Source organism: Podarcis raffonei, chromosome 5 (genome assembly GCF_027172205.1).
Source record: "Podarcis raffonei isolate rPodRaf1 chromosome 5, rPodRaf1.pri, whole genome shotgun sequence".
NCBI classification, from domain to species: Eukaryota; Metazoa; Chordata; class Lepidosauria; order Squamata; family Lacertidae; genus Podarcis; species Podarcis raffonei.
Genome location: NC_070606.1, coordinates 66010620 through 66023013, shown reverse-complemented (window position 1 = coordinate 66023013; position 12394 = coordinate 66010620). Strand labels below are relative to the sequence as shown.

Below are 12394 nucleotides of genomic sequence, written 5' to 3'. Positions count from 1 at the left end.
AAATTATTATTATTATTATTATTATTATTATTATTATTGATAATAATACCGTCAGGTGTAGTGGCGAAGTCCTGCTTCCCTGGCATGGGCGTAGCCAAGGGAGGCAGGGAAGGGGCAGCTGCCCCCCCAGTCAATAAAAACAAATAGCTAGCTGAGGTTCTCCCCCCCACTCAACAAAATCCTCGCTATGCCCATGCCATGTTCCCTGAGGTAGATATTGGAAGCACTGCTGCATGGTGCTTCCATGCAGGGTTAATTCAGTACAACTGATGCAGAATTCGGCGGCCAGGTTGCTCACTGGGGCAAGACAGCTTGACCATCTCAAACATAGCTGTCAAGTGTCCCTTATTTGGCAGGACAGTCCCTTATCCCAGGGCCATGCCCCACTGCTGTCCTTTATTGATGATGTCCCTTAAATAAGCTACTGACGGTAATGGGGCCCTTTCTATGTCCAGCTGTGCTTTGTCAACAACAAATTGTTGCGGTTTTTTGTGTTGAATATATGCTATATGGTAATTTATGGACCTAATAGGTATCTAAAGCCATTTGCATGCAACAAAATATGTATTTTATCAAAGTAATTGTTGAGCCCTTATTTTGGCTGCTGATCCCTTATTTTTGAGGCTGCTGGTCCCTTATTTTCAAATCTGTAAGTTGACAGCTATGATCTCAAGTGCAAGTAGATAAATAGGTACTGCTGAGGCGGGAAGGTAAATGGCATTTCCACACGCTCCATCACGGTCCTCTCATGTGCCAGTAGTCATGCTGGCCACATGACCCAGAAAGCTGTCTCTAGACAAACGCTGGCTCCCTCGGCCTGAAAAGTGAGATGAGTGCCGCACCCCATAGTCGCCTTTGACTGGACTTAACTGTCTAGGGGTCCTTTACCTTTCCTAAAAATACGCCTCCCCCCCCCCCATATTCACTGGCCTAGACCCTGTGATCATCAGTGGAAGCCCTTCTTCAGAGGCAATGCAAGAACAGGCCTTTTCTGTGGTGGCTCCTCACTTGTGGAATGCTCTCCCCCAGGAAGCTCACCTGGCACCTTCATTACTTATCTTCTGATGCCAGGCAAAAACATTTCTCAGTAACTAGGCCTTTTAAAATATATTTATGGGAGTGGGGTTTATTGGTTTGGGGGGGGAGGTTGTTACATATTTTCTGCTCTCGTTTTGTATTTTTATGTTGTGAACTGCCCTGTCATCTTCAGATGAAGGGCGGTATACAAATCTAATTAATAATAGTAATAATAAAGAATGGGCCGTCATCACCAACCGCTTCATGGAAAGTAACGCACAGCCACAGAAAGTAGTGGGACTGACATGAACTGCCTTCGAGTGGAGTCCCCATGGCACCACCTTGAAGACAAGCCAGATGCACCTGCACCCTCTCCTGGTGGACCACATAAGCACAGCCATGTCCAGCTGAGCTAGGTAAAAAATCTGGAATGGAAATGATAGCAATCATTTTTGTATATCGCTTTCATGCAGTATCTGTTCTAGTATCAGTGGAGTACTTAGGTAAATGTATACATTTGCTCTTCCTCCTGCTGGACCTATGCCCCAAAGTGCACTACTACATTTTTTATAATTACTGTATCCTGTAAGCCATGGACAACCATCCAGGTGCCCTCCAGATGCTGTTGGACTAAATTCCCAGCATCCCTTACTGGTCATCATGGCTGGGGCTGATGGGAATTGTAGTCCAACTTCTGCTTACCTCTGCTGTATAGGCATCATCATATAAGGTAAGTCAGTATTTCCCATGTTGCAAAACGGACTGGTGCTTAAAGTAGTTAACCTACGGCTATCTAGTTGATTCATGAAGTGAGTTTTGAAGCTAGATCAGGTCAATTTGATTCCTAGTTTAGGTTACAATCCTAATCCATGACTGGAAGAAGTGGAAGTATGATAGAGCAGCACATCCAGCCGTGCTTGCACCAACCAGGGTGAAAGGTAGAAGTAGCAGGGAAAGGGAAGGTCTTGCATGGACTCTGGAGGCCTTTGTGAGATTTTGGACAGTCCCGCAAGATCTTGTGAGACCTTCCCAGAGGTCAGAGAGCTTAAAAGCTCTTTCTGCACAGAAGAAACCCAGTGTGCAATCTGTACAATTGAGTTCTGACTGGCCACCAAGCGCGTAAAGCTGTGATTGTGCAAGTTAAATGCATGCAAGTTGTAAGTCAACTATGTTTCTGATGTGGAAGTGAGTTCTGTTGCTTAAAACAGCACAATCCATGCACAAAATGGTGGTATCAGCATGTTGCTCTGAGGTTTGAAAATCTTAGAAGACCCCCCCCCCCCGAATAGTCTAATGAGTACTGAACATGTTCAGTGGTCACAGAATACTGTTGATGAAAAATGGAAAAATGGGTGTTAGGGAATATCAAATGGGGTATCATGAAATTTTTAAAAACCTATAAATAACAATTAGAATGTCATTGAAGAGGGTATGGCTGACTGGAACACTGAGCAGGAACACTCCACAATTCTAATTCAGTATGATAAAAGCAGTAAAAGCTTCTTAAAAAATGGTAGGCAGACCCCCATGATAATCTCTCTGAAATGTGCAAAATTTGTTTTTAAAGTGAATTTAATCAATTGGAACTACAAAGTTATTTTTACAGTTTTCTATAAAGTGTACCTTAATGCAGTTGAATATATACAATATTGGATGCAACTTGGCAGTGCTTCAAATTAAGAGCAAACTACAGGGGAACCCCCACTTATGCAGCAGTTCCATTCCGGGATGCCTGCAAACAGGGATTCCCCTGTTCAGCCCCCATTTCACCCCCTTTTGGTACCATTTTTGGTGTGCAAGTCAGTGAGAGGATGTGTGCTGATTGTGTGCAATTGGGGAGTTGCCTGTAAATGTGATGGAGCTGCTGTACTATTCAAACAGTCTGAAATAATGTGTTTGTGGAAGGAAGGAGATTACTTACTCTAATTGTATCTGAAGATTTACTTTCTAGATGATCTTAACTTCTGATTAATATACTATCTGCAGCAAATATTCCAAAAAAGGAGAAAATAACTGAGAAGTCTTCTACATAACACTGGCCAGGAAATTTTTGAAGTAATCTTCATTTCGTCAAACTAACTCTGAGGTTCAGGAAGGGGTCTTTAAGTTTCATTTTTATCAGAGCTGTAACTAGTTTAGAGATTGTAGGACATTATAAAAATATTGCTCAGGAGATGGTTATTATGAAATTTAGACTATGAAATATTCATTTTTATATATTGTGGAAATTATTTAATGTCACCGTTTTTTATGGGAAATGTACTTATTACTGTAAAAAATATGAATTAATTATTAATGGGGGGGAAATATGCACAGGCTCCATCTTCAGACATTACTTGAATATATGTTAAGATCCCCTACTGAACTGTGGAAATTCATTCATGGTAGGATAGTTTTCTCATGAAGCTTGAAAGCCATTTTAATGGATTATGTTCTAATCAAATAATTCCAAGAAATAGAGGGGGGGGGACACTAGGGGAAAAAAATAGGAATTCTTAAGTTCAGGGCAGATATATATATAGGGGAAATGTGAAGGATGACATTTGGGTCATTTACTATGTGTTCCAGCAACAAAAATGTAAGTCTGAATCAACATCATCAACAGTGTCAAGGTTATACTGACCCATCAAACAGAGTGATGTCTCAGTTCAAGCCAAGTTTACATATCTTTTCAAATTTTCTTACTATTGTTGTGGTAGGGAACTGGGAGGGGGTAATAGGAAACTGGTTTGATTACACAGCGAACACTACATGAGCTGTAGTGCATGATGGTTTTAAACAAACATCTCTCTTGACATTCAGAGCAACCTGTTACCATGCATGCGTTAAAGAAGTGAATTGCAACAAGTAAAAGCAAGTGGGCATACAGCAGGCACAACTGATTCCCAATCAAGTTTCACATTAATTCTGAGAGCACTTGATCCCTGAAGAAATAATTGTTTGACTAGGTCAGCTTTTCAACAGTGCCCCTTCATTAACTCCAATCAATGTCATGAAAGTATTACTGTTCATCTAGTTTGTTGCAGGCCTCTTAAACATCTGAAGAATTGTTTTTTGCTTGCCTGAAAGCACTTCTGCATCTTTTGAGTTAGAGCTGTTGACACAATTCAAAACATTTCCTCCTTTTACAGAAGGTGACTTGGCCTGGAGCTGGTTAGAGGGTTTCCAGTTCTCATTGTGGGAGCTTCTGTGTAGTTTTCGCTTCTCTGTTTCAAGTGGGCTGTTTGAAGACTTTGAGTTCTTTGAAAGCCTGCTCCGTTTCCTTGCAACTGGAGATTCTTTTACTGACTGAGATGTTGTAGGACGCAAATGGTATTCATCTGGAGACCCTTTTTTGCGATTTAGCATGTTCTGTTCTTTGTCCATTTCCCTCTGAAGCTTCAGAGCCAGACGTCTATCCTCTTCTTCTTGCTTTTGCCTTTCATAAAACTGCTGCTCCAAACTTATCTGCCTTTCTATATCATCCATCTCTTCTTCATCATCAGTTTGTGAGAAAGTTCTTTTCCTTTTATCATTTAAGTATGAATCAACTGCTGCTTCAGGGAAGGATTCTTGAGATGTTCTCAACTGCATGTCTATTGTAAAACTCTCATTTTTATAGTCATAACCATCCGCACCTTTCTTTGCCTCCCTGATTGCCTGTGGAGATAGTGTGGGCATTTCATTTTCTCTTCCCTTTTCTCTTGATGTACAGATGTTTTTAGTGTTGCTGCTCTCCTGGAAGAAAGAAATGTGCAAATTATAGCTGTCAAATACAGTTCACTATTCCCAAAAGATTTTGCATGTACTCATGTTATAAATATGAAAAAGAACTGGCATTCATATTGGCAATACGGAGTATGGAAATGTATGGGATATTAAAATTCACATAGATATCACATGTACTTATATGAGAATGCTGAAATCTTTATACTCCACAGGAATCAATATATGTATACATTACCTCAGAAAAGGAGCCAGAATGTTCTTCTTGCCAATTTTTAAAGCACCTCTTTGGAGGCAAGGAATTAAAGGGCTTTGGAGACAAATACCTTAAGGAAAAAGGAACATAAGTACACTTTTACAGCATGTGAAGAACAAAGTCTTAAGGCAAAGTCAGCATAATTCTTAACTTAATGCAATCCTATTTCTATTCAGAAGTAAGTCCTACTGAAGTCAGTAGGTAAGCGGGACTAAGACTGCAGTCTAAGAGCAGAGCATGTGGCAAAATGTTATAAAACTAAGCTTTTTATATTGCTTATGCTGCCAGGAGCGACGGTGGAAAAGCATGTGGTCAGAACCAGCTTGGGGAAGTCCAAACTAGGCCAAGTTTTCCAAAATGAGAAAATGCACCACCTTCATATTGTTTTTTTTAAAAAACCACAACCCCATCAATTGAAAACTGCCAAAATAAAGTCATATCATAAAGCTCCTATTATCATACTGTTAAATTTCTCCTTCCATGGTGTATATAACAAATTATGTACCAAGAAACCAAGAGACAAATTACTGGATCCAACTTACTTTTTAATGTCCACAGAACTGCAGCTTTTGCTTTTTGATGTTTTGCCAGAATCAGAGGGGGAGGGTCCATGTGACAGGCTGCTGTTCATTTGCTCCTCAGCAGAGCTGTTCTGTATTGACAAAAAAGCACATCAATATAAATAAACATGTTTTTATACAGTCATTAGTCTTTTGGCACAATTTAATACAATCCTAATACATGCAAATGATTTAAACCATTATAAACAAACTCTAATATATCCGTACTGTTCCCAACAAAGGAAACTCTTAGAGCCCTTATTTATATCATACAGAGTTCCCAGAGTGTTGAAATAAAATGCTATCATGAGGCCATCACCCACCAAATCTCCCTAATAAGAGGGAGGTGTAAAAGAAGCATATTGTGATAGAAGAGGGCAGAACCCACCCCCCTCAGAAACAACTGACTGAAGAATTCAGGGACAGAATCTCTGAGTAGGCTCTAATGTAAAACACCAATGAAAGAAACCACTGTTACTGAGACCAAACCCAGGTGGAACTTTCCTCCCATCTACAATAGAATCCAGTGGGTTTTCATTGCCACCACCTCCCATCATGGAAGAAAATGGGTTTTGGCTTTTACCTGGTTCAATATGTGCTCATTTCGCTAGGAACACTTCTAGGTTTAATCTTAAGATTCATTCATAACAGGCATTAGATTCTTAACTAGAAGTAGGAATATTAAAGAAAAATGTTCACAAGTGAAGCCCACTAATTTAAATTAAAAGTAATAGGTTGGAATTTCCTGCATTTGTAATATAAATGTGTAATCTGTAGTCATTTCAAAACTTAGAATTCTTCCAAGTTACATCTTTTAATTTTTAACACAGCTTTTTTCAATTCCAGATTAATCAGAATGGTCAAAGGAGGTAGGTCTTGTGAAACAAGGGGGAAATGTTACATTGGGATAGTGAAATAAGCAGACTACAGTGGTGCCCCGCAAGATGAATGCCTTGCAAAACGAAAAACGCGCAAGACGAAAGGGTTTTTCGGTTTTTGCGTCGCTTCGCAAGACGATTTTCCCTATTGGCTTGCTTCGCAAGACGAAACGTCTTGCGAGTTCTTGCGAGTTTGTTTCCTTTTTCTTAAAGCCGCTAAGCCGTTAATAGCCACTAAGCCGCTAAGCTGTTAATAGCTGCTAAGCCGCTAATAGCCGTGCTTCGCAAGACGAAAAAACCGCAAGACGAAGAGACTCGCGGAACGGATTAATTTCGTCTTGCGAGGCACCACTGTACATAGAATAAATGTTCAATACATTGATAATATCTACTTTTTATGCAGAAAGCAGATAAATGTTGGCATCCATCTGCCTCAAAAGAAAATGGATTAGTCCTCCAGAGGTGATGTCAAACTGCTGGAGAATCATAGCGGCTGCTGTGGCTGCAGAGATCGGTAATTCTTAACTGCTGCCTCCCGCATTGTTTCTACTGCATTAGCAGCACAGAAGTGACCTCTCCAAGGTGCTAGCCTGGGCAGTATGCATGGAGGCCCTGGGCTGCTCAGATGATAAGAGCCCCCTCTCTTAGCATCGCTGATGTGGTCCAAAGGGAAGTAGAGCAATACATTTTGTACCAGCTTTCTGGCTGCAGGAGTTGCCAGAAAGAGGCATACAAGACACCATCCAACTGCCTTAAGGACTTTGAATCTATGTACTGTTTACTTCTTAGCCTTTTCTTCTCCCAAAGATGTCCCACAAAGTAGCAGGTAGAGGTATTTTGCTCTGGGTTTACTCCCAAAGCCTTTCTCACAAATGAGTATAGCTGCAAGGCAGCAGAGGTTTAGGATCAGTTTTCCCTCTCCTAGATGGGCTGCCTTCCCATGCTGATGAGCCCCATCTTGGGGCACATATAGCTTCTTTAGATAAGTAACATTGAAAAGGTGCCTGGTATGTACCTTCAAATTTTAAGGCTTGAGAAAATAAATTGATGGTATTCTAAGTCACACTTTTTGGAACATCCCGTCTGCACAAGCATTATAGCTTGCCAGATGGAACAATCTTCCCCTCTCCTTGCTCTGTGCACTGTTCTGGGGTATTCTTTTGATCCCCTCTAAGCCAGGAGGCACTGGGGGCAGGCGGGGATGCCTCACTGCATAAGTGAAAGCCCTTATGCAGGGCTTCAACTGATGGGGCGTATTCTGTCCTGAGAATTTAATTGAACTGAGTTGTCTACCATCAAGCTGCTACTTACCAGATCACAACTTAGTTTCCGTGCCAATATTTCATCTAGTAGTAATTGTTCTTCCATCTGTTTTTTCCTTTCTTCTGCTAGCCTCTGTTCTTCTTCCTCTTCTGCCAATAGCCTTTGAATATACTCTTTGCTTGCATTGCTTGCTTCTTCTTCATGAGCCAGTCGTTCTGCTTCTGCCTGAAGTAAGAGTTTATCATAACTTATTTCTGACTTTTTCTTGCAGTTTAGAGACTGAATACCTTAGCCAAAAGCTTTTTCTTTTGACTGCAGCTTTTGTGTTTTTTTCTGAAAACAGCTTTCTAGATTTACCTTGCTTATCTCTTCTTCATACTCCTGTCTTAATTCTCCAGGTTTACTTAAACAGCGCACTGGCTGATGTAGGCACACTATCCAGAAAAGAAAAGATTTGAGAAATATAGTTATTAATGAACCAATTAAGGACTATAGTTTTCCTATAAAGAAACATCAAGTTCCAATTTAATCTCAGTACTATATGACAGAATACACTTCTAAAGTCACATCAAAATGTAGTTGATCACTTAAGTGCTGTTCTGTCACTGACAGTTTCTGACTTCCTTGGCACTAAAGGGTTAAGTAATCCTCCAATATAAATAAGTAAAAGAAGGCTTCAAAGTTTTTCAAAAGAAACTGCAATTGTTTGTTTCAGCCCTTGCATTCTTTGATTTGACTTCTTTAGTAATGGGCAAATTCTTGAACTAAGTTCCATAGAACTACACAACTAGTTCTGTGAATCCAAAAGGGCTTTAAATGCTACTGAAATAGCAGGAAGATTAAAAAAAAATATAATTTGGCTAATGGTCAAAGGAAAGTTTTTATTATTATTATTTCACTGGGCTAGGACATGCTCTTAGTATAAAACTAAATTCTGGCCCAGAGGTTTCAAACCCATTCAAGTAGACAAGACTATTCCAACTCTGTAGTGCTCACTTTCAGCAATGGTTACTTTTCCATATTCTATTACTTCAGCCTTGCAAATAAACCAGAAAATGCTGGTACCCACAAATGTTTTACTATCCACCTGTCCACTATCCACACTGGAGGCATGCCAATGCCTTAAAAAGCATTCCCCAACAAAGCAGTCCTCTTTGCGCTTTCAAATGTGTCCTTGTCTCGCCACCTGGAAGATATCTTTACTTTCTCCAGACCACAAGGTGGTGCCTAGATATTTTACTGTGTTCCCAAAAGCATTATTCTAACCTTTTAAACATTTGTAACATATTTATAAGGCCATATATGCCAGGTTTACTCACTATCTTCTTCTACATCCTGTCCACTAATTCTGCGTTGGCATTCTTCTGGAAAATGTTTTTGAATCTTTTCCCATAATTCCAAATTAATAAGAGTGTTATTGCGGGCATTATATCGTGCCCAAGAAGAGACTCGCCGACGACAGAAAGGGCAGTACAGGCTGCTCTTTTCCACTGTAAGCTGAAAACAGGAATTGCAGAGAGTGTGGTTGCATGGCAGCGTGACTGGTTCCAGTAAAATCTCCATGCAGATATTACAGCGACAGTCAGATAAGGACAGTGGAGCCTCCGATTTCTTCGACATGCTGTCTAAGGGAAGGTGACTAGTGCATCATCAGCATCTGAAACCATGACACAGCATCTACTTAGAATCATCAAAAATGCAGAAAGTTATCAGTATTGGCTCAGCTATTTGGCTCTTTACCTTACAATGTTCTCAACATCCTTCTCTGATCTAACCTTTTTAATCACACCTCTCCCATGGTGTATGTTTGATGTGCACGCTGTATAACAGGGATCAGCAAACTTTTTCCGCAGGGAGCCGGTCCACTGTCCCACTGTCCCTCACACCTTGTGGAAGGCCAGACTATCTATCTATCTATCTATCTATCTATCTATCTATCTATCTATAAAACGAATTCCTACGCACACTGCGAGAGGGGCAAGTAGTCCTCCTCCCAGCCCCAGCCACCTTCTCAGTTTGCCGCCTGCCTCATTCGCCGAAGGGCTGGCGGTGGCAGCGCGAAACGGGCTTTCTCCCCACCTAGAGAAAGCAGGCGCTGTGTTTACCTTCCCAGGGGCTGCCGCCGCTGTCACCACCACTGCCACTTCTCGTTAAGTGGATAGGCAGAGCGAGCTCATCCACTCCGCTCTCTGGCCCACAGGAGCACCAGGGCGGCAGCAGGAGGAAGAGGCCGAGCAGCGGCGGCTCTGCCAATCAAACACAGCTGAGGTAAACGCGTTTGATTGGCAGAGCTGCCGCCGCTCGGCCACTTCCGTCGCCATCGCCGGCAGTCTTGGCTTCACGGCGCTGGCCTGATCTAGGAGCCAGGTGGGCCTGATCCGGCCCGGGGGCCTTAGTTTGCCGACCCCTGCTGTTTAAGTTCTACATAGAGCAGTCCTATCAACTATGAGCCTGCATCAACATATTTGGTATTCATTCAAGAGCCTGTGCTTTGCTTTATTTTATGATATCCTCTGCCAATTTACAGCTTGAGGTATTAGAAGTCCTGGGCTTGCATGCTCCCCTCTCTTTACAACTGGGCAAGAGGAGGACTTCTACAAAGTTTAGTTTCACTAAAGAATTGTAGCTCAGCTTTACATATGAATCAAGATCTTAGTTTAAAACCAAATGTAGTCCGTGTCAAAACAACCAACCAGCCTTATTGGGTTCGGTCTTCTCTATGTATGTATATGGAGGAACACAGCATAAGTCCTTATCTTCACTTGTTAAATGGGATGAAAACAAGCATGTATTCATATTTTACTAACTGAAATTGGTTGAAATGAATTGAAATACCACTTTCCAGTCCAAAGAGAAACCCGCAGCTGCTTTTCACATGTTCCTGTGAAGCTCAAAATTCTATTAAGAACCCTGCTTAGTATTTATTGTTAATTTCAGCAATTAACGCTATACAATCAGAATTCATTACAAATGTTTGTTGCAATAAAAAACATCTTCAGTAAACACAAGAAGATCAACAGGGAGGGGGCCCAAAATACTGACAGTAAGGCTCCTTGTGGGTACAAGCCATGCACCCGAGCCATGGGGCAGTGATGTTTGTTAACAGCAACTCCCTTGATGGCCCCAGTGATTAGGAATATAAAGGATCAGTCAGTCCCTGAGGTATCCCAGGTCCAAGTTGCTAAAAGCCTTGTAAATTAATACAAAATCCTTGAACCTGGACTGGTAGCATATGGGCAGTCAGTGCAAGCTTCTGAGTAGTGTAGTTACATGCATTTACATTGCATAAAACAGTATTTTCATTAGAAGTAGGTATCATGATGTTTAAGATACAAGTAGGCAGCTTTTTCTTAAAAGCTGCTTGCCAATTTAGATACAAAAATGACTTTACAAAACAACGTGCAGAGATATAGGATACTGGTGCAGGAACATAGGTCAATTCAAAAAGCACCGATAATTTCTAAACAGAAAAATGTGAGAGACCACTCCCACATACAAAAGCTTACTCAAGGTATGTCGGGTCAAACCAGTAAGAATCACCTTTCATATCCTATTCACATTTAACCCGAAACTCACCTACATGCACCGTTTTCTGGTTCCCAACTTGTTTTAATAAGATTTTTTTTTGCCCGAAGACTACAGGTGTGTGCGCGCACAACAGCAAGTTTGGCCAGAGATATGTGTGCTCAATTCCCTTCCACGAACATTTCAGTGAATATACACGGGAAAGTGAGTTGCGAGTCCTACTGTTACTGCTGTTGGTTCTCCTCGTCCTCCTCTTCTTCTTCTCCTTCTCACACACTTGGAGAAAAGTTCTTCAGCTTCCCCACTGTCAGGAGCGAAGGCCAAGAAGCCTCTCGACGTCCGCCCCACATTTCTAGGCCAGAGGCCTAGGAAACATTCGCCTCAGGGGGCCCCGGCTGACAAGTGGGAACTAAGCGGAGCCTGAGGCCGCGGGGCTTCCAGAACCGATTCACCGTTCTGACGCTTGACTTCCCGTTGCTAGGCGCCAAAATGGAGACCCCGGAAGAGGAAACCGCGCGCGAGCCCGGCGACTCGGTGTCCGCCTGTCTCGGAACTCTGACCCGCCACTTCCCCCCTCCCCTCCCTCCCGTTCCACGCGCGTGCGCGAAAGAGCCCGCCCAACGGCTATCTTTTATTCCGAGAAAGGGCGAGGAAGCGGGAGAGGCGTCTAAGCTGCCTCAGCGCGCGCAGACGACGCGCGCATGCGTGCCAGGAGAACTCCTGTACAGCCGCGCCTACAAGCGCGCGGAGGGAAATCCCGCCCCTTTCTGCCTCTGCGCTTAGTCTTGCCGCAGGCTTCGAGCGTGGAATAATCGAGTTGCAGTACTGCAGCTGGTGCGGGAGGGCCAGTGCGGGTGTGCTGTTTGATTCGGAGCACCGCAGGCTTTTGAGTACTATGGTGGGGGAAAGCGTTTTATTGAGCCACAATGTATAAAATAATGAAACACTAATAATTGCAAGATTGCTTTACTCATTTTGAGAGGTTTTTGTGTTTATGCTCAAGTGTTTTGTCCCCCCCCCATAGTGTTTATACAATTGGTTCAGTCTGTTTGGGCAACGACTTTAGAAAACGAACCAACCGTTATTTGCTTTTTAAGATTGCAGTTAATTATATTTAGACAACCGTTTTTGGCTTAAGAGGAGGTTGGAGGACCATAAGGTCCGGGGGGGGGAGTGGTATATAAATGCAA

The 12394-nt window shown here is 42.2% G+C and overlaps 1 protein-coding gene across 2 annotated transcripts; it reads right to left on the bottom strand.

Moving 5' to 3' along the window:
• Positions 1 to 2571: 2571 nt before the first annotated feature.
• On the bottom strand, positions 2572 to 11784 carry RNF168 (ring finger protein 168). 2 transcript variants are annotated; one of them, XM_053389873.1, is made up of 7 exons: positions 11427 to 11784; positions 8999 to 9336; positions 8037 to 8113; positions 7728 to 7904; positions 5521 to 5630; positions 4961 to 5048; positions 2572 to 4734 (listed from the first exon to the last, which is right to left on the bottom strand). In XM_053389873.1, exons 2-7 carry the CDS (start codon positions 9297 to 9299, stop codon positions 4030 to 4032), a joined length of 1458 nt encoding a protein of 485 aa, XP_053245848.1. In that variant the 5' UTR covers positions 9300 to 9336; positions 11427 to 11784; the 3' UTR covers positions 2572 to 4029. The 2 variants fall into 2 exon arrangements, with proteins under 2 accessions (XP_053245848.1, XP_053245847.1); XM_053389872.1 differs by having other exon boundaries at positions 11256 to 11783.
• Positions 11785 to 12394: the final 610 nt, after the last annotated feature.

Coding starts and splice junctions, on each gene's coding strand:
- RNF168 (XM_053389873.1), bottom strand. CDS start 9,299: ATGTCGAAGAAATCGGAGGCTCCACTGTCCTTATCTGACTGTCGCTGT. Junction 7,905..8,036: donor ATGAAGAAGAGATAAGCAAG/GTAAATCTAGAA, acceptor CTCTTACTTCAG/GCAGAAGCAGAACGACTGGC. Junction 4,735..4,960: donor ATTCTGGCTCCTTTTCTGAG/GTAATGTATACA, acceptor TCTTTCTTCCAG/GAGAGCAGCAACACTAAAAA.